The 23,130-nt window shown below is 42.3% G+C and overlaps 1 protein-coding gene across 1 annotated transcript in view; it reads left to right on the forward strand.

Moving 5' to 3' along the window:
• The window catches only part of LOC138453170 (cysteine-rich venom protein-like), a 635,825-nt gene that overhangs the window by 214,946 nt on the left and 397,749 nt on the right, over positions 1-23,130 (forward strand). The window contains exon 5 of the mRNA XM_069605762.1: positions 17,699-17,824. Coding sequence (XP_069461863.1) covers positions 17,699-17,824 — 126 coding nt within the window. The remainder of the gene's footprint in view (positions 1-17,698; positions 17,825-23,130) is intronic.

Below are 23,130 nucleotides of genomic sequence, written 5' to 3' on the forward strand. Positions count from 1 at the left end.
CCAAATCTGTGCATGAGTATTGACCCGTAAAATATTCCCATTTACCATTAAAAGCCCCCATGCTTTCATCAGTTCAAACCAATTATAGCCTTTTGAGGCATGGTCCCTTGATCTGGAATTGCCGGAAACTTTCAGAATATGAAGCCACCTTAACCTGAGTGAGACAGGTGCAATTTAGATCTCGGGCCAATATAATATGTCTGACCCTAACGTTTGATACTATGACAAAAAGATATTAGTTTGAATCCAAAAATCCTACTTCATTGATATGTCATGGATTAAAACACACATTTATCAGTATCCAATCATGTATCTTATGTTATGATATGTTAAGTTGACTTATACCACACAACGTTACCATTGTCATGGTCTCATGTATACCAAAATGTCCAACGCAGGAATGTTTTGGTGTCTGCAGGCCATCACATTAATTCTGCCATTTCTATATTTGCCACTAACTCTTCGCTCAAAGCTATGAGATGCTCACTATAAGTATGCCACTAGGGCACTTCTGACGATTCTCTAAATACACCGAACAGCCATCCATTAAGGGAAATTCTGGCAGCCATACTTTCTATAAGAGTAGTATCTTAAAATTCTGACAATTTTGGGAAAGAAGTCAGCTCAGCCAAAAATGATTATGACCCCTGGAATTCCATGACTGAAGCAGCACAGTACATTAGTTAAAGATGAAACTAGCCTATAGTGGCACTTGGTGGATTCTGTAGCCATAGCAAGACTAGACCTAATTTAAAATTGGAATCTGTTGAGGTACTGTGAACTCTTACCCTTTTTGCTCTATTTTCATCTAAAGACAAACTAATTTGCAGATCTCTAACTGGTGATAATTGACTCTTGCTTATTTGCCTATTACTTTTAGGCTCATAATTCATACTAGCTCCTAAGATTTACTGAGGTATGCCTTCTGTAACTGGTGCTTAAACACTGAATAAACATAAAGGCTTCCATCCCCTGCAAGATCAAATAATACACTAATATCCATCCAATTTGTAACACTACTATATCCAGTCTAGTTTGATTGACAAACCCAACCTGCTAATTTTTCTTTGGAGTTACCATTCTTAAGCAAGGTATCTCAAACAGCAACGCTAACAGTTTAGAGCAATTTTGAAAGAGTAGCATTTCTATCTGGTAAAATGGAGTCTAGTACTACATTATGTGAGGCCTGGGGTGGCAAAGAAGCAAAACAGCTGATTTGGTTGTAAGTGAAGCAGAACAACAGTCCTAATCCATTGATTGTGCTTTACATACAGTTGGCTAAATCAGAGGTTCAATTGTACCACAACAATGCCTGTTCCAAGATTAAATATCAGACCTTGCTACATTATCCAGTGAATTAATAATTGCCACGTATATTTTTGCCACACCTACCATAGATGGATTATCCACCTTCTTTCCAAAATAGGTTAGTATTCAAATGACTGTTACAGTGCCAGATATGATGTGCTTATCATTCCTTTTCGTCTTTGGTGGAGACTCTTTGCTTTTCAAGTTAGAGCTTGAATCTTGTCTCAGGATGGAATTTAGCAATTCAATGGCCATATTTAATGTTCACAAAATGTGTTAGAGCTTATTTTATTCTCTTTTTTGCTTTGAGTGTCTGTACCAGTTTCCTTTTCTTTCCCTGTTTTTTTTTTTAAATTCTAAGTTCCTGCAAGCATGTCATTGTTTCTTTTAGGCTCTTTTATTAAGTCACTCTCACACTGGGAGGCCACTCCCTCAAACAGCTCAACTACATTGATCACTTAAGTAACACATATTAGGGACGCATCTGAAATTTCCCTCACTTTTCTGGTCTTCAAACAGAAGATGCATCTTCCCGATCCCTGACTGTCCTAAAATTATTACCCAATTCTAACCTCAAATGCATGTTACTTTTCCTTGCATTGTCCATTGTCAACATTGCTTGTGTCTCTCTTCTGATGCTATATTAGAGACAGACTAAGGATTATAATACCACATAGAGGGAAGTGATAGATGAAGCTTCTAACTGTGAAGCTACAATTCTATCATTATCAGCGTGTTGTGTATTACTAAAAACCTGCAATGATAGAAGATCTATGTTATTCAAGTCTATTTATTTTAATCCTTTGGCATGCAACAACCCTATCACAAAAAATCTGTTACAAACATGTCTTTACATTTAGAAAAAAATATATATAATAAAAACATGCAATGAAGTCCAATTAAGCCCATTAAGTAATTGTCTGAAGTCCAGTTACCCTGGAGATTGTGTACTTTCTTTTGACGTATTCTGTGTCTGTTTCTACAGAACTACATGCAGTTTTTCTTCCTGGCCTAGCACAACTTTTTGCTCCAAATTGGCATACAGCTGTAAGTGTCCACCATGCCTTCTTGACTATTTTCTTATTCTACTGGGATAGATGAGTGAACTGCCATCCCAGGAGTCGGTGTAGGCATAGAACTGGCTCCTTTCAGATCAATCCCAGATTATGAAGAAGCTTTTAGGAAATATTTCTTAATTTTTCAAGTGCCTTTTTTACTATTAACTTGTAAAAGTCACATGGGTGGAGTGTTAAGGAATTGGGATTGTTAATTCAGAGGCCAGCATGTGTGGAACTTCCAACAAAGATAACACTGGATCCATAGTAGTAAGCATTGCTATAGATGCGAAGAATCTCATCGACAATACACAATGTTGTATTGTCGGGTTAATAGGAAGATCCCCAGGCAAAATCGGTGAAGGAAGCTTTGCACACGTAAACCTTTAAGCAAAATTAAAAAAGCACCTTCTGGCAGATGGACTCAAAATCTGAACATTTATCATAAGGGTTGCAAAAGAGGCTTTACCTCTAGCTGAATTGGTTCTGGGTTTTCCAGGTAAAGGTGTGTTGGCTTTCTTATAACATAGCATGTACAGGATACTAGCTATCTGGAGACAAAATGTTTAGAAACAGAGAGACCTGTGTCCCATTATCCAAAATCAGATGCTTGGATTGTCTAAGTAAAATCCAGGTAGTATTTTAGGGTCATTTTCACTTCCTGTGTGTGTAACAACATTTCCTCTAGGGTGAACAAAAAGACATCATGGGGGAAAGAATGGTTCACACTACAATTGCAGATGACCTTAAGAAGTGAAGAGGGTTGAGTTGTCAGAATTAGTTTGTCGTATTGAAATACTGTGTAAGATTAATTTGTGCATAGGGCCTGGATAAGGAGTATGCATGCAGATGTAATAGCTATTCATACCGCCAACTTCCAGGTAAGGTGTTGTCAATCAGCCCTGTGCATTGGCTGGAAAGGGGTCCCCATGAGCTAACACAGGACAAAATGCATTTCCCAGGGAAGAGAGGGTTTCAAAATGGGGGTATGTAGTCCTAATCCCGACCAAAAAGTGGTTGTTCATCAGAACATTGATGAAAGATGCATCTGAAGCACTTTTACTGTTTGCTACTATATGTGACAGGCAGGCCTATATGGAGTACATTGCTGACCAGATTTAGCCGTATACAAAAGTTAAGGAAGGACCATGTTCTTGCAACACATCATTGGATTGTATCCCCTGATTTCAGACCACAAGAAGAATCTCATCGACTCAAAGGTGTACAATGTTCATGTGGAGGGTCACAAGACCTGCATGCAGTAATTTGGTAGATTGAAGTGAATGTATTGCAAGTGCAGAGGGGCCAAGCTCTCAGGCCAATTATTGGAGGTTGTGATGGCATACACTGCTGTTCTTTTTTGTCAGGAGATGTGGTCTGTATATACGGGCCCATTCAGGTGAAATAGACAGGTGCATTAGTTATGAATACCAAAACTGATTATGTCAGCCTGGCTCTATCAGTATCCTCTTTGTTCTGGATTATTTGAGTTTGACAATCGCCGTCAGAAATATTTGAATTGGGGGAACCACACAAATAATGCCTGGCCAGTTCATAGAAAGGACATTGCCCTGGACCTTGGTACTGGACATATAGAGGTCTATTCCGGAAGGCAATTTTGCTGTGGCTATCACCATTTTTGGATGATAGCTCTTACACCATCTTTGTTTAAGACCCTTTGGAGATCTTTTTAAAAGGACCTGCCTAGAAAATCTGCTTACATGATCTTGTCTTCTGGGTGGTGAACTGCTGTGATTGTTAGGTTTCAGGCCAGAAGCAAGTGCCAAATCCTCTATGCTTCCATAGACAGGACTCTGGACCCTGTTCCTCCCAGTTTCGTTCCTCCCTGTTTTTGAGGTACAACATAGTTGTTGTGTTGTCCACTTATATCAGAATAGAGCATGGTATCTACAGAGATGGAGGAAACACTTTTAGGGACAGATGTACAGCTCTGTGTTTTAGCATGTTTATGACATATGTATTACCATAGTGTCGGTGTCATGAGATGAGAGTGAACTTGTTGGTCCTTCAGCTCTCCACTGAAGAATCTGTAAGGATTGTTTGAACTGGAGAAGGCTTACAAAATGGAACACCTTGTTTCTGAGTCTCTGCTTGTTACCACCAGTTCAGTGATTCCTTGACAGATAGACCCATTCCATCAAATCAATGGATATTTGGTACCATTGATCCGCTAGGCATCCCTATATGCCTCTCATCTGGAGAGGGGCATGAGGGACAGTATTGATCCAAGAGGCCATTGACACATAAGAGATGACACCTTTCTGGCTATGATAGGAATTATCCTCTACTCTGAAGAAAACACTTTTCCTTGAACAGTGTCCAATGGGGAGCATAATAATGTATCTGTTGATATAGCACTTATGTAGATTTCCTGAGGGTGACAGGAAGCAGAGATATCTTAGGGCATAAGCTGTGATGTCACTGTGACTGAATTACTACTGCTCTGCAGGAATACAGGGATGTGTAGTAGCTAAACTGCTTACTTAGCAACACATTACGAAACCAGCAATGATCCCAATCAATAAGGCTAAAACTGACACAGCCTGACAGGCTTACTTTATTTCCCTTGAGTAGTAACATGGGCCATGGGCAGGCTATACTCTTAGGGAGGGGGTGTGGTGAAAGCAGTGGGAACCCAAACAACTTAAGTTCAATAGCCCAAAATAAAAGAATGTCCAACCAAGGTTCTATAGACTTTTAATGGAACAATGCAAATGTCGATGACCAACTAAAATCTGAAACACAAATTCCTCACTTTAAAAGAGAACAGAGACATGAGCAATGGTGTTCAGTAAGAAGGTGCAACAACATCACTGTTCAAAGAGTCTAGGGCCTCATTACAAGTTTGCCAGTATCCTGGTGGTAAATCGGCCAGGATACTGGCAAAATCTATTGCTGTTACCGGCACTGAGTCCAGTGAAATGTCCACATGATTCTGAGTGTCACAGTGATGGTGTAAATCCCCATTCATGGAGTCCCATGTGAGCCCATGGGGGATTTGCTGGTAATACAGGCACCAGTATTACTGGGGCCTGCAATACTGGGTATTTTTGCTGGTAGGGTTGTGGAATGACCTCCAACTTTTAGCTGGAGGTTATTCCGACCATCTTACTGGCAAACTCATAGTTGCCCGATGCAGTAACGTGCCTGTAAACGTTAATACCGGCACGACAATACCACATAAGGCAACTTATAATTAGGCCCATCTTTAAGAAGAAGTTAGAAACATGGGCTTAAGAGTCAGTATGATCCTAGAAAGTTGACCAGAGGAAAAACCTCTTTGCAATATCTTATTATTGTGTTGGGGTTAATACCAACACACTTCCTGGCAGTTTAGCTGTGTTCACGCTAATGTGGAGATGGTTCAAGTTGATGGAATCACACTGGCAGCCACTGTTGAGTCTGTTCAATGGAGAAAGCTCCCAAAGTGTTAGAGCAATGTTTGAGTCAGCAGTGAGATATTTACTTATGTTGGGTCACCACAATGGTGAGGTTTTTGGCTTCCATCAGGTTGAGTGGGTGCTCAAGTTGATTACTCCATAGATGGTCAGCTCTGTGGTTTGTGTTGCTTGAGATGGCGGCAATGAGTCAAACCAGTGGTTGGGTGGTTTGATGTACATCAAATTGTTCCAGGTTTGCTCAGAGTGCCAAAAGCAGCACCATGCGTCCAGTGAAAGCTCAAAGAATCTAAAATGGCTTGAGGTGCCTTGGGATGCAAGAACAGGATTCCAGCTGCTTCTGGGATTCTAATTCTAGGCATCTGTGAGTCCCACTCCAGGGGCAGGCTGGTGAGGCATTCCTGCTCTGCATTCACAGTCCAGTGAGTTTGGCTATAGGAGTTCCTTCAACTCCAGTAACAATCCTGGTCCCAAAGCAGTAAGTGGCTGAGGTCTTGGACCACCAAAGTTCACACCCTCTGTTCCCATGGGATGTTTAGGTGCAGAGCTCTCTTCTGCTTTTGATACCTTCTATCCTCATCTCTTTGTCAGACGACTCTGAAATGGACTACACTCCTAGCTGAGGTCTTATTCTTCCCGATGTACAAATACAAATCAAGAAAGGACTCGGAGACCCTTTTTCTTATAAAAGTAAAATATCACAATGGATTGGAAGACAGAAAGCATGCTGTAAGGGGTAAAATCATTGATGTGGTAACTAGTGTCCCTTGCCATCTGACACACACCCAGGGGGCCTTGTCCTGCAGGAAATGGATGGGACAGGAAGGAAGAGAGCCAAGACACAAAACTAGGATAGTGGGACCCCTCTTCAGGCCTACCATAGCTCCATGGCTACTATAACTCTTCCTCTTTAACATGCTCTTGAGTGCACAACCTGGTGAGAAGCTGGCTGTGTCATGTCAGTGCTGCTGTTGAAGCACTGACTCCCATGAGACTTCTTGGTAAGAAATCCTGGGTGTTGATGGGTGATGTTACTCTTCCTACCGAGAGAACAGTAGGGACAGGATCCTGGCTATTGTCTCACTGGCAGTAGTGAAGACAGGCAGCTTAGACATTAATACAAGTTGCCCTGATAGAGCTGGGCCTTGGCTCATAGGGTTGACACTTGCATGATACCAAATTGTTGTAGCTCTCATTATTTTCAGCATAAAACAGCCATGCATGGTGGCTTGATTTTAGATATTGCATTTTCGTTAGTAAGGCAACCCATTTTTATAATTTAGATCAGTGGTTCAGAAGGTAAAATGCTACATTTGACTGTGGTGACATTGTATCCAACAGATGCCAGAAATTCATGTGTGATATTTGAACCTTCCCAATGTCACTAAAGAGCAGAAGCAGCCAATGTAAGGAGACTGGTACAGCTAAGGTACATGGATGGAAAGGAGCTTTTAGGAAAGGTGTACTGGTTAGCAGTCCTTTCATAAACAGATCTTCCCACATCCTCTTATTACAATGAAAATAACAAAGCTAGGTGCTTCCCACTTGCATCCAATGGCATTCTTTCACATGACCACAGCCAAAAAGTGCAAGCACTACACTTCTTAAGGTCAGGTTTATCCTCAAGGTGAATATACCAGCTGAGGACATGGACATGCATACTTAGCCCCTGTAGGCATATGCCCCAAATTTGAAACCTGAGATTCTCTCCCAGCATGGCCTTCATCCACCAGAGTTCTGTCGTAATTTCGATCATAAAGTGCGACCTAACAATGTAATGCCAAAAATAATGTATTCTTGCCCTGAATCTGGGATCTTTACCAGGGGCCCTGAACAAACCATATTTTACATTTTAAGAAGTGGTTTGCCAGGCAGAAGTCTAGGTGACCTTTCTTTACTTTAGCTTATTTGTAAGGCTCTACCAAGGTGTCCCAGAGGCATAAGGGTGCCGAAAACAGAGGACAGGAGAAGTCAGGGTTTGGGGGGGGGACAAGAGACTGGCCACCCCCAATTATTTAAACAGATATGTTTTAAGTTGTTTCTTAAATCCTTCCAAAGACGGGCTGTTTTTCAGCTCTATTGGCAATACATTCCATTTTGCATGTGCCGCCTCCCAGAAAGCCCGCTTTCTGACCAGTTCAAGTGAGGTTTTCGATGTTTGCAGCAGTTTCACACTGTTTGAGCAGAGGGATCGTACCTCCGGTTTATTTTTCAATTAACAAGCGATGTAGCCAGGGAAGAGCCCTGTCATGGATGTATATGTTATGGTAAGTAACCTAAAATCTATTCTCTCACCAATGGGAAGCCAATGCAGGCATCTTCGCACCTCAGACACATGTGCATACTTTTGCATCCCCATGATCGCTCTAATAGTGCTGTTATGTATGACTTGAAGTTTAGCGAGTTTTGCTTTTCCCACCCCTACAAGAAGAGACCCCCAATAATCAATTTTTGAAGAGATGATGGCTCGAGCAATCGTTTCACATCCCTTTTGGGACCGAAATAGGAGAATATACGAGAGAAGCCTATTAGAATAAGCTCGAAGCAGAGACAAGACTATTGACCTGGGCAGACATACTCCTTGTATTTTTATTTCCCTTTTGTGGGAATGTCATGATTCACAGTGCGTAAGGATTCATAATCTGCAGCAAGCTTTGAGAGTCTGTGCCTGGTACTAACAATCTTAAATTCGGGCTTTCAATGGTTCAATGCCAGCCCACTACTGTCCATCCACTCCTGTATTATACCATAGATTTCTGATACTGCTCGGGAGTCTTTCTCATAGCTGCCTGACAGGGGGATGAAGCAATGCGAATTGTCCGCATAATTTGAAAAGCAGATCTTTTTCTCCTCTAGCATGTGAAAGAATGGAGCCGTGAAAATGTTGTATAAGAGCTGGGATTAGGAGGCACCTTGAGGGACACTGTGGCTGAGAGGAACGGGGTCTGTTCCCACTTGCTTATTGCAACCCCGCATCGTCCTGGTACCTAAAAATTACTGCATCCAGTCCCTTGCTTGACCACTAAAATTAGACACCTCCTGTAGTCTGGTCATGAGGAGGGGGATTGTCCACTAAATCAAACACAGCTGATAAATCCAGGGACATCAGAAACATTGTAGCACCCTCATTAATATTAGTCATCATATTCAACTAATATTCTTTGGGAACTTTTCAAATGTCAGGGCAATGATCCCATTCTCCTTAATTAAAGGTCTATAGTTCCCAGTGAGTCCAAAGATGGCTCTAAACTGTATCTGCATGGTTTGGGGGTCTAAATCCATCACCACTTGGACTTTGGCCTGGAGCGGCTGTTTAATCCCACTTACTTGGTTTCCCAAATAAGTCACAGTTCCCTGTATTATCTGAAACTTAGAAGACTTGATAGTCAGGTCAGGCTTCTTCATTGCTCAGAACACCTGTTCTAGGTGGGATAGATGCTCTTGCCATGTATGGCTAAAGACAACAATTTAATCTAAATAGGCAACGCTGAAATCCCTAAAGCAGAACCCAGAAATTACTTGATTTTCTATCCTCTGAAAGGTGGCAGCAGCATTCCTTAGCCCAACGGGCATACAAGAGAACTGGTAGTGCCCCTCTGATGGTGAAAATTCAAACCTCGCTTTAACTCTATCAGTTAGTGTGAAGAGACAGTACCTGGTTGTAAAGTAAAAGGTACTCATGCACTTGTCAGCACCTAATCTGTCAATCATCTCATCTGCACAAGGTATAAGTGAACATCTGTCTTGGTGCTCTTAACCCATTCCAGGGATCCATCTAAGCAAGTCTGCAAAGGGATATGTCTCCTCCTTACTCTCATGGACAGTCACAAGAGCCAACACCAAGTTATCCCTGCTGTAATGAGGTTTCAGCAGGATTTCATGAAAGCACATGTGTGTCTGCCTCAGAGCCTTGTATCAATGAGGTAGCTATCCTCACTTATCTTCTCTAGAACCACATAAGTCCCAGTTCACTTATCTTGAAGGGCCCTGGAATAGACAGGTGCCATAATCAAGACAATCTGCCCTGGAATGTACTCTTTCACTGTGGCTACTAATCATACCAGTGTGTGTTATTCTTTGTACTATGTTCTTTGTACTTGGCCATTTTAGATCTGCTTCTAAGAATATAGTCCACTGTGTTGTGGGAAGGACTTCAAGGGTTAGGCTCCCATAAATCAAGTACTATATTTATGCGACAGGATGACTAACCAGGAGCTGAAAGACACTGGACCAAATTATGCTCTATAAACCCCCCAAAAATCAAACCAGAGGCATGGATGGAAAATATCCCATTTCCTCCTCAGGTGCTCCTCCAAGTCACCTATCATGCCATTCAGAGTCTTGTCAAAACTTTACATTGGGTTGTGGGTGTAAAGCAGTAGATAACTTAGTAAGTTGGTCCGCACTCCTCCCAAATGCCCTTCACATATAATGATATGAATTTGGAGACACTGTCAGAAATTATCTCTTCAGTGAACCCCACATGAGAGACTATCCAATTAGGCCCCTTTCAACAAATGTGCATTATGCTCCTCGAGAGTACTTATTCAGGGTAAGGGTGGAATTAACTACCATGGCAAAGATATAAAGACTTCCTGAGGTGGTGTGTGGATCCAAAGGACCCTCAATGTCTGTGGCACATTTCTTGAAAGACAGCACAAGCACTGATAATTGAATTAATGGTGTCTTTGTTGCACTAACTAACTTACCAGATGCGTGGACTATATGGCATGACTGGACAAATTACTTTATTTTAAACCTAACTGAGGCCAGTAGAAATGTGCAGACAGCCTGCCAGCTGCCCTGGTCACTCCTAAGTGACCTGCAAAAAGTATATCATGAGCCAAGTCCTTAAGCCACCTACTATAGCATTGGGGAAAAATCATCTTCTGGGTGGCACCTGTACTAGAATTATTTTGCTCACTATATAGGGAAACCTTCAATCAGTACACCATCAACATCCCAGGAGATTCTGCCTCACCATTTTTCTCTGCCTACTCATGCAGATAAACTAGGCGTGGGCAGTCCTTTTGCACCCTGCAAAAGCAGTTCTGATTTGGACCTCCATCTGATTACAATTCACTCAGTTTTAGCAGGTCCTTGATGTCTGGAACTACTGTGTCCTCCACCTTAGGTTCTGTTAGGCAACCCTAAGATCACTAAATATGGTGCCACCACAGTAGACACTAAGTAGATACTAGATTACTTCTGGCAGGAGAAGGCACCCATGTGAACTTTTCATCTGGACTTCGTGTTACTGGGTCATCCAAAAGTGTTGCTTCGCTTGCTGTTTGAATGGCCCCAGATCTAGTGACCTCTGCGATTATGTCTTGTTCAGGAAGAACACACAGTCAAATGAAATTGTAGTCTTTCACAGCAAAACAGAGCTGAGAGGACTTACCTCTCCAGCTTAACTCCACCATTGCCACTGGGCATACGCTGAAGCTGTTAACCCTTCTAACCAGTATGGACCTTGCATGGTTTGCTGTTCTTGTAACCACTGTCCTCAAACATTGGTAACACTTGCAGCTTTATGACCCGGTGCATGAGCTTTGTTTCCATTAATGAAGATGCACTACAAAAATATCAGAATATTCCAGGGTACTGGGAGCTCCTCTGAGGATCCAGTAACTTTCAACCTCACCCTGGCCTAATGGGAATTCATCTTCTAAGATGCCCACACTGGCTATGGCTTTTTCCATGAGACCAGCACTGACTATGGCCTGTTTGGGTCTACCATTGCAGGATGGATCTCCCTTTATATGTGTCACATCATCAAATGGAAAGTTCAAGCTCCCTGTGCGACCTTCCCAACTATGCTTTTTCACATCTGGGCAATGTCCTCAACTTTGGGACCTGCACATTTTTCAACCTTTCTCGCGTTCCCTCTACATCCTATGACCATCACCAGATTGGCTGGCTATGTATGAAACAAAGACCTAAGTGAAACGTTCTTCTCATCATCTTCAAAAGTATCCATGAACTTGCCCTACACTACATATCTGTTCATTTCACTCTCTATTCTCCCCTGGCTCGTTACAATCATCCTCAGCTCACCTCCTTGCCACTACCCAGGGCCCTGCTCTCCCTCTCATTTCTGCTATCTCCCTCTCCTCACTCCCTCTCTCCAACTGCAACTCTACTTCTATTTAAACTCACTTGCAAAGCCCTCTTCCTTTCAGAAGAACCTTTTTCCTAGCACTCTATGTTAATCCATCACCCTCTCTCCCTACCCTCATGGAAATCCTACAATAATTTGCCATGACCCCTCTATGCTTAATTCAGCAGTTCCTCCACCATCTCGTTCCTATGTCATTCTGTCCTGTCATCTTCCCTGCTTTATGTTTCAACCTTACCCTGCAACATCTGGTCTTGTCCTCTACAATGCTTTCAATTTTCAATTTTGTAAGAATTGTTGAGCCAAAAATGCATTGATTGCCTGTGATTTCGATAAATAAAACAAATAAATAAATACATAACCAACCTTTGGGTGCTGAGGCTGTGGTTGCCCCACTGGTAGAACAACTGTCATCCCTCTTCACTGTGGGAGCTGGCTAGCTATGTCACTGGTATTTTTGACCTTTTTGTGACCTTTCTTATCAGGAGGGTGTAAACCTTTGCTTTGTTTTGATTGGATACCTTCTCTTCTTGTTTGCATGTGTTCACCTGAGCTTTCTTTAGGACATGAGTATGCACATACTTGTCAGCAGCACTTGCAAGCTCCCTAGTGATATTCTTGTCCACTAGCTGCAGATGTACATATTACCAAATTATACATCACATCAAATGTGTCAACTCTGTTACTTGTGACCAACCCAATCAGATACTTCAAGAACTAATATGTAAACACCTCAAGGACTTGATTTCCTGTTTTGTGGTTTCTGGAGTGTTGCAAACATTTCTGAGGAAAGTTGCCATCATTTCCTCATCAATCGGCCTCTCCACAGGAGAAAACTGAATGATGACTTCAGGTCCAACAATTGATAGGTGGCTCATAAGAGCTGCTCACCACAATGCACCATTCCCCTTCTGGAGAGAGAAATACATTTTTATTCAGCTTTCACCATTAACAAATCATACAATACAATAAATAGCACATAGAATGATACATAGCATTACATTAAAATTGGCTTTCTAGTTTCCCAATAACAGCCTTAAGAAATGCACATATGCCCATCCAAACATTAGTATCATTAAAATAAAATAAGAAGTCCATTGCCTCCTCTGTGGTTCTAATATTATAGTTCATACAATGGCCCCTATGCCACTATCTCCTAATGTACACCACATGGCTGCAGATCAGCATAAAGTGTAGCCAGTTTTGCGTGGCCCCTGATCCACAATAATAGAGCATAGTATTTGCTAACCAACCCATACACCCCGTCAGGGGTAGAACACTCAGTCTCACCATTAAATAATTCTTCTGCATTCACAAGACCTCAGTTTTACAATACTTCTCAAGCACTGTATTGAGAACAAAACAGTGATCTGTTGCCCATATCCTTTCCAGAATCTGCCTTGGTAGATTGGCAATATATTATTCACTTTAGCCCAGTTCTCTAGTCTTGGAGCAAGGCAGCTGCTTACAAAAATCTTATCAGCCGTATTCAGGAACGAAATTAAGTGATAGCAATGAGGATCACTATGCAACCTCTTACTATATACAGGGATAATCTTACTCCTTTGCCCATGAAGACTGATAGACTTGGACCTGGGCTGTCAGATTGAATACAAACACTAGAATGGGACCCACCAATCTTGGAAAAATGTTAATATGCCTGACCTTGTAACGGCTTTGCCCATCTTAGTAGCAGTGATCGCTTTTGAGACCTCTTCTAGCGTGAAAACTAGAATGCCTGAGGAAAATGTAGACTTTCATGGAAATTGAGACACTTCAGCTGCCACATTAAACAAAATCTGTTTGTAATGCTGTGCCCATGCCATTAGAGAGATCTGCTCACATTCCTCTTCATCTCGATCGCAAAACCCTGAACAAGAGAACCCTTTCATATCATTTTCCCTAACCAGCTTGTCCAATTGATGCCATTGTGACTCAATACAGATATTCTTATTTTCTTTTAAAAGTTTTCTGTAGGCCAATTTTAAATTATATTATTGGCCTGAGATTATGTTTTTACTCCTTACCACATAGAATATGTTCTGCTTTGTTCTCAGGCAGTCCTTATCATACCAAGGGGCATTGTGTCCCAATGCATCTGTAGTTTAGTTGTCAGACTTGGTGCCTTACAATACTCACAAGAGATTAAACTTCCCAGACCCTCATAGGCCTTTATTACTAGACTGGGAGAACTGGACAGACAGCATATAGCTGATTTCCATTTGCTTACATCATCCTTACCTAAGATAGAGCAAGCTCATATTTAGACAACTGTAAGGAGCCAGCTTTTTTGGAATCTACCACCTGCTGTCCAGGATCATATTTGTTAGAGACCTTCAATTCCAAGGTCAAGACAACAGGGTTCTGAACACTTTCTGGTCTAGTATGGATGGTGAAATGACTACCATGTAGTTATAAAAAAAAAAAAATGATCAGGCAATAGTCTAATAAAGATACTCTAGTCCTTTATCTAAAGTCTCTTTGGGGGGATTGTCCCCCACACATCTTCCATTTAGCTCTACAAAAGGAAATTGTTATATAAATGAGTCAAGTAGACGCCCACGTAAATCCCACTTTGTCATACATAGATTCTGTTCAGTGATAACACAAGCCATTTCTACATCTTTCCGTTCACTATCTGGTTCCTTGCCTTGCCCCAGCTTAAGGTTGAACTCGTCCATAATAATAAGGGTACCATCATAATTGGGAAATAATTAATTTTGCTAGCCAACTATTGGTTGCAAAAAGATTGCCGACACTCTATTTGGGATGAAACACACAATAAGAACTGTAAACTGGTCACTAGAGCTCAGGGCAAAATAAATTGCTATTCCCTGGTCATTAGCATTCAAGATCAACTTTTGACACATACAAATTGCTTAACGCACTAAAGTTGCACTGCCTTTGGATGGCACCTGGTTCACAGTGATGGACTGCAGAAGAAAAAACCCAGCAATCGGCAAAACATGCATGAAGACATGCATCCTCTTCCAGTCACGTCTCTTGTAGGCAGATCACACCAAATCCTTGAAGTCAGGTCTTCCAGTCTGGGTCATATTGCTTGTTACACACCCCAGCCACATTCCAGCTTAGTAACTTCACTGAGCTATTCTGTGCTTCTCCAGGCCCATTATATCTTACTCTGAGAGTTATTTCACCGCAAGGCGCCTACAAAGTTAGCCGGTGGTGTTTGTGAATCATAGGCATAGACACTGTCCGACGCTCGCTTAGATAAACCAAGGCCACCAGGGCATATCAGACCAAGTGAGACTGCGCAAACTCTACCCTAGATAGATCTATAAGTAAATGCTTTGAGCCCACTATAGCAGCAATCTGGGAATATGTCACAGCAGCCCTGCTGATCATGTCAGACTGCTCAAATTGTTCCACAGGCATGTGCCATGTGTCACTGCATTCGTCTGTGAGGCTAACTCCAGCGCCCGTAATTACGGCAGTTTGGGTATTGGTGTTACCGGCACAAATCTCCCTGTACTACCGGTGGATGGCTGCTAACGCCGGTAATACCACTGTGCCAGTATTACCATTTATGGCAGGGGAGGTGCATGCACGCAGGAGGAGTCATGATATGCCGGTATTTCCGGCGGTCTCCCCGCTGATAATGTACTGGCATGACGGTATCATCAGGAAAAGTGATGTCCTCGGTTGCCATATAATCCTTATATATCTCCCATGCTGCTTTTCGGTAGGGAGACTTTTCAGAAATAAAAATCACCTTTTTTCAACTTTTCAGAAATAAAAATCACCTTTTTTTTTGCCCATTGCAAGCGATTTCCACAGTAATCCAGAGGGAAGACAAAAAAAGAAAAGGGCTCAAGTTCATATTTGGGAGGGGTAAATGGATGGATTCATGTCAAGCAATAGGTGGGGAGGGGAAAACAGGACCGCCTGGGCAGTGAGGTAGTAATGGGTGAGCTGGGATGCCCATTTATCGTAGAATGTTTTGTCTTATTGGGGAGTCCTGCAGGAATCTCATGACATCCCCAGAGTAACGTCAAATGCGTCAAACAAACCAGTGAGTGAAACGATGTAATGGGTGAGAGTCAGTGAGGAAATACACAAGTAAGGAGAGTGGGATGAACCAATAAAAACAGATGGGGGACAGATGATGAATTACAATGTGGACAGAGAAAAGGTTTACATTTGTGTGCGTCTTCTGGTTCCTGCAGAATTTGGCATATGTTGCATTACTACTCAGCACACTGTGCATTAAGGCAGGAGTGATTCTTTTGCATAGATGTCAGCGTCGATTGAGTCATGCCTTGTTAGTGTGATAAATGTCTCGGGAACAAAAGGAGGGGAGGAAAAGTGTGCTGGGGTAACCAATAGATTATGGACATCTGGGGTTTGGGCATAGGCTTTTTAATCTGCACAGATGCTAGGAAGGGGGATATGGGTCTTCTTTGATAATTGGTGCAACAGGTACAATGGAGAAGGTTGTAGGTCATATAGAGTAGACACTGGGCAACCCCACACCTCTGTCTTATGTAGTAATTGGAGCAACATGAATAGTCGACACGGCCGAAGGTTATGTTCTGCCGATCCTGAGGCTGCAGGCTATAGACATAGGCCAGGGCTGGTGGGATCTGGTTAACAACTAAAAAGGGTAGTATGGGCTTCAGCTGATAGGATGGGACCACTGGCCATGTCCAGTGGCCTTCACCCTTTTTAAATCATTGCTGCAACATGTCCAGTTGCCAGTGGCCTCTGAAGAAAATGCAGCATAGCAGAACCCTTGAAATTCAATGAAAGGCACGGTCATTTAAGGAGAGTTAAGATGATCTGGTCTATCACAACAAAACGCTTGAAATTCAGTGGATATGGGAAGTGATGACCATCTTAACCAGGTGTCACCCCATTGCAAAGCTCATGAGCAGATACATGACATCCTAGAAGGGATTTGTAATGAGATACAGAGTGACATCACTGGAGACATCAATGGTCGGGGGGTGGGGGTGTGATGTTGATGGTATTTTAGGAATTACCTCTGCTATTAATGGTAATCCCATCAGAGTTACCTTGTTTGGCGAATAATGCTGCCATCTTGTGTGCCTGCTCATAATACTGCCCACTGTGCACTACTCGACTCCAGGGGCACTGCAGCACAGGACACCACAGAGACGCCAAGGAGCGCCTTCCTCATATAAGTCTGCCATGAAAACTCTCCATTTTTAGGATATTTGGCAAAGCATTCACTGCCATTATTGGTGAGAGGATGATTTTCTTTTATTGGTATTTGCACCAAAGTAACTTGTATGATTAAATATCCCAATCAAGGTTAATCAGAGCTGCCGAAGGACCTTATAAATAATGTTTTGATTTTAGTTTTGAAATAAAGCATCTGTTCATTAATGCACCCCCATAGCTCTCAACTCACACGCTTTTGGCGGGTGTCACCCGCCTTCTAAACAGCTGACTCACCCGCCAAGCCTCCTGCATGCCCATTCATTTCAATGGGCCTCTCACCCGCCAAAAATAAAATCGGGTGTTTTCACCCGCCTTTGTGACACAAATGGTTGAGAGCTATGCACCCCCAGTCATACCTGTATGGAAATAAGAGAGATTCACATTGATCTAAAAACAGGTAAGTGAACTTCCACAATAGTGACGCTTGGTAACAGAACATATCTCTTATTTGCCTACAAACTTTGTAACACGCAACTACAGTATTTTCTAATGGCTGTTATGATCTATCCAAATGTAAACATCAAAATACAGGAAAACGCAGAAAATACTGCATTACAATGGAAAACGTGTGTCAATGTTTCCTTTTCATTTAGAGAGAAGACATTCAAACATTTGCTTCGCAGTCAACTGACCTCCCGGAAGTCAGGCAAATGATCCTTGATGCCCATAATTACTACCGGAAGACTACAGTTCCAGCTGCCTCTGACATGCTAAAACTGGTAAGGCAATGGTGCACTTTCTCAAGTTGAAGATTGGTTGCCTGGCGAATAGAGGTCGATAGTGATTTGGTTAATTTATACTTCCGGTTCATTGTCAAATAGTTCACCTGTGCTGATAATAGTGCCGTTTTACAGGTCACGTGTTCCAATCGCAGCAGGCTCCTCTAAGGCCTTGGGGCCCCATCATTAGTATGGAGGCTATTAACTCGTTCATTGCAGTGGGGTTATGAGAGTTGGGAATCCTGTTATTACCCATTTTTGGAGTGCACAGAACTCCATGAGGATTTTTCGCAGACTTACCACAAATGTTGTTTTGAAGGGGGAGTGGAGAAATTCAGAGGTGCGGTAAAACTTGTGGTAAATCCATTACCGCCAAAAAAGGTGGCAGTAATTATTTTATCACTAGAAATAAGTAGCAATACTTATTTCGAGTGATAAAATCGCGTAATTCGGGTGTTTGATCCTTCCGTGGTGAAATAATGACATGCCGTAATTAATGTTTTCATGAAGGAGAATTCTTCCTCAATCACAGTCATTAAGTTTTATTTTGGATGAAGAAAACGCAGTTTATGAATAGACATGGAAAGCAGAGTAATAATCTCTCTCTATGAGAAAGGTCCAATGGCCAATCCATCATCACAGAACTATGAGTAATGCAGATTTTGGCTGCAACATCTACCACACTCTGGTTTTGAAGTAGCAAGAACGGACACAACATTTTACCCTCGAACCAAAGGAGTTTCAGAGCAGAACTTTACAAAAACTATTAGTGCTTTTTTATGTACAATCTATTGTATAAATTCACGTACAAGTCTGGCCTACTTAAATGTTCACACTGTGACTGTCAACCACTCTCATTCTGCTGGACAATGTACAGAATATAATTGTTATGGTTATTCTGGGTTTTGGTAATACGTTCACAGAAAGACAAGTCTAATGTTCTTAATATGACTAAAATAACTACTGAAAGGGCTCATTACAAGGTAAAACATTGTTTACAATATTAGTACAATTAAATAGGTCCCTTTGTAGTGTCTGCTTTTGAAACAAGCGTTGGGAATGCCAACAGTTCGGGCTTTTGTGTACGCACAGGAAAGTCATTTGCTAGGTATAGCCGTAGTGGTATTAAATACCCTTTATTGATAGCAGGTGCAAAATGGTGCGAGTACCTCTGCATCTAATACCAGTGGCTGGCAAAAGCTTCAAACTTAATCACAAGCCAAAAATGATGGCTTTGTCAATGCTTGCCTTAAACAGGACTTCAGTGGCTGCCAATGCTTGTTTTTACAGGACTTATGTAAAGGACTTGAAGAGTGCTTATGAATCAAGTGGCTGAAGGCAGGCCTGGAAAGACATTTGTATTACACCAGTAGTGTGTGTACAACTCCAATTAAGTCAATAACTCTCAGAAGACTTCTTTGAACAATAAATGGCAGCCACTGTGAATGCAAAGCCTGATGGTAAGGCTTGATTAAAACTGTCTCAAAGAGGTCCCATGAGGAGGTGTTTTGGGCGAGCAGAGGCAGGAATCTGTGGAAATGGCCGTAGGGATTAGCATCGCAATGGGCAGGCGATGTGTGGGCACATAACCAAATAACACCTACATATCCTATGTCCATCCTCAAATGACATTCCTCCACATCTGTACTCCAATGCAATAAGTTTGGCTTATAGGTGTCACAAGTAGCACCTAATAGCCCAAACTAAAAAACACAGCTACCCTTAAAATATGTTTTCCCTCTAATCACGCAGCTGTCAGCAATGTCTTGGGTGCATTGTGCAAATGTGGACAAGGCAACAAGACTTTTTCACTTACATGAAAAGGGAGAGAGACATATACAAACAGAGAGAGAGGGAGTTAGAGAGAGAGAGGGGAGACGCACAAGATACAGGCTATTTGGAAACATGTTGTAGTGTGGTACCAAGAGTGAAGGAACTGCCGACTTGGAGGCCCCGCCAATGCCTAATAATGAAAATCCTTGAGTGGCTGCCCAAGAATTCGTCATTATACCATTGCATGCTCCTGAATTTTAGTGTTCTTTCAACACCTACCACTTCGTATGCTATGACTCTAGTTGAACAAATCCATCTACTAATAGATGTGTCACCAAGAGACTCCCTGTCTTCATCACATTGTGGCTTTTCTTTCCATTTAAGGAAATGTTGTCCTTCCCCTACCCAAATGAAACCAAATATTCAACTGTCAAGCTGGCTCTGGAAGAAGGCAGGCTGAATGTGCCCTATGAAATATGGACTTGTCCATAATATTAGTATGTTAGCCTCATGAATGTTATCATGAAGAAACCCATGAGTATTTCTAATTTCTCCCCTGCATGGCAGATATGATGGCCATTAGGAAACAATGCATAACGATCAGACATATTGGGCCCCATTACAACCCAGGCGGTAAGTTCCCTACTTTACCACCATGGTGTAAACTCTGTTTACACCATGGTGGATGGCGGATTTACCGCCCCATTCCAAGGTGAGTGGGGCGGTAAATCCCCATTCCCCATTTACCCTTCCCCATTCCCATTTTTGCCCCATAGGCGCTATGGGGCAAAAATTACGGTGCCGTAATTAGCACCAAGGCGGGTTAGCGCCTTGCATTTTAACGCCTGCTAAAATGGTAATCAGGCGTTAAGGGTTAACAGCGCCGACGGCGCCGTTAAACCCTTAACGCCTGGGTTGTAATGAGGCCCATTATGTCAAAAGAGCATTAACCCCTAAAGTGCCATGGACGAGATATCTCATCAGTTCTAAGGATTGTCATGACATAATTATGGAGCAAAGTAAGGATCCCAAGAAGATTTATTAGAAGCAGCTGGTTTTCTGATTGAGATTCGCCAACTCCTCCCACTGTAATAGGCAATCCCAAGGATCCCAGAGAGCCTACTAGATGCCCACTATTCCTACATGGTGGTCCTAACCCAGGGGAAGGTCTTGAATGGAACCACTAGACTAATGCCACGAATAGCCCCAGAGCAGCAAGAACCAATGTTGTCTTTGCTGAGGTTAAAGCAAAAGACCTATGCTGAGGAATCCCGTTATTTCTATTTATTTATTTATTTGTAATTTATGTTTTGGGCACAGGGGCCCACATAAACACAAAAGACATAATCAATATCAACAGGTCAAACATGAACCAGGATCAATTAAAGCAGAGCATATACAGCCAGAATCAGGAGCGATCAAGTACATCTTAAATCAGGAGGTAGGTTATTAGAACCGGGGCTGAGTATTCAAAGACCATAAGCCTAACCTGCTGCAGACTGAATTGAGCAGCAAACAACAGACAGGAGTTATTTGATTTCAGAATTCTACGTCCTGGAAGCCAACACACTCTGTGCTTCAAATGCTTCGGACCGGCACCATAGAGGCACTTATGGGTCCTAAAAAGCATACGAGATCTGACTGAAAGCCAATGGAGCTGTCTTCATTCCTCTGAGACATGGTCCGTACGATTCAGGCCCTGTAAAACCGGGACAGCACCATTCTGTATGGTCTGCAGTCTGGTTAGATTTTCTTGACTAACCTCCTGCAGTAAACTGCAGCTGTAATCCAGTTTCAAGCCAATAATCAATGCACAGCTCTGCTTAGATAGAAATGGATGAATCTGTCCAAGCAGTCTGATGTAGTATGAACAGCTGGAGACGGTGCATCTGAGTATAAGCCCTACGTTTCAACTTTATCAGACACCTTAATGCAAGTACCAGCAATATCAGAACTATTATAGTCAAGGTCCAGTTTTTTCAAACGAGAAGAGGTCCCCATTAAAAGCTGATCCGTATTCGTGTCATTCTTCTCACGGGGAGCTATGCGCCATTCAACCTTTGATGAGTGTGTTTGTTTGATTGATTACATCCACATCTGCAGCATAGTCACATGAGATAGGCAGATCGACTTGTGTGCCAGCAGCATCATTTGTATACCCTCTAGTACCCCACACTTTATTTCCACCAGGTCAGCCGTGCCCTCACTGCTAAAGACCCTGGCTATCCGACCTGACAGGAAGGAGCGAGTCCAAGCTGTTTCCTCAGTAGAGAAATTGGCACCTTTCTGGATCCTCTGAACCAAAGCGTCACGATCTACTAGATCAAAAGTGGCAGAGAGGGCCCAGAGAAGGAGAACAGCTGCTCCCCCTTGGTCCATGATGTTAAGTAGACTGGATTTCAAATCTAACAGGATGGTTGCAGTGGGTTTCAGGGCAGCACATATCTCCACTAGAGATAATGCAGGATGATGAACCAACTAGAGGTCACAACAGGGGTGACTTTTTAATCTTAATCTCAGATTGCAATTTAAGAATTTTATCCATAACGACATCTTGGATACCATTATACCACTGCAAATCCTTTTGTATTAATGCTTCAGGCTTAATATCTGGATTCAGAAGTTGTCTCAGAATTTTAAATAGTTCAGCTGAGTCATTATGTACTTCCTGAATCCTAGATGTAAATAAATTCTTTTTAGCTAAACTGATAGTCGTTTTATATGCCTTTGCCAATGACAAATAGGATCACTCATTAATTTCATGATCAATTGAAGGATCTGGAGAGCAGTGGGATCATGCTTGAGGCTTATGGCATGATGCATCCCTCTCTCACTCAAGAACCTGGGCAACGTGTGAAACATCTCAAGTTGAAATATCTATTCACAGAGGAGAGGAAATCATGCTGCTGAGTATGTTCCCCAAAGGCATTAGGACCTAATATATATGGCCTGTCGTGCAGAAGATGTTTACTCTACCTGAAATCATTTAGGGTGCCCTCAATCACTGCTGACTCCTTCCTGATTGAGAATAGATGTATTACTGCTGGATCCCACCTTACATGATGACATGCCAGCTCCAGGGATGCACCCCGTAGGACTATAGTGACAATAGATGGAAAAAGTCAGAACAAGACATCCCACAGGGTTTCTTCTTGTAACCACTATTGAAAGTCCCTCCCCTGGACCACAACCACTGCTATTATCACGTAGAAGACATGAGAGACCATAGTGCAATCTCTGAGGGGGTAGGCCATCTGAAGCTGTAGATGCAGACCTGTCCAATATATATTCAGAAACCAAGCGACCATGAGTTCCTGCAGAAGTGGTAAGTGGCGTATCATGGTGTATTCCATATACAGTAATCCCCATGGAGTACTCTACATCATTGTCCAGTCCTTATGGACATGAACATGGCCCTGCCCTGGACCATTCAGAATAACATAAAGGTTCTCTCTCATCTGGAAAACCCATCATCCATCATCTGCTGAGAGGGTCTGATGTAAAAAGTTGTCAGAGAAGTATAAGGATAGACT

Source organism: Ambystoma mexicanum, chromosome 4p (assembly GCF_040938575.1).
Source record: "Ambystoma mexicanum isolate Mex_15411 chromosome 4p, UKY_AmexF1_1, whole genome shotgun sequence".
Classification (NCBI taxonomy): Eukaryota; Metazoa; Chordata; class Amphibia; order Caudata; family Ambystomatidae; genus Ambystoma; species Ambystoma mexicanum.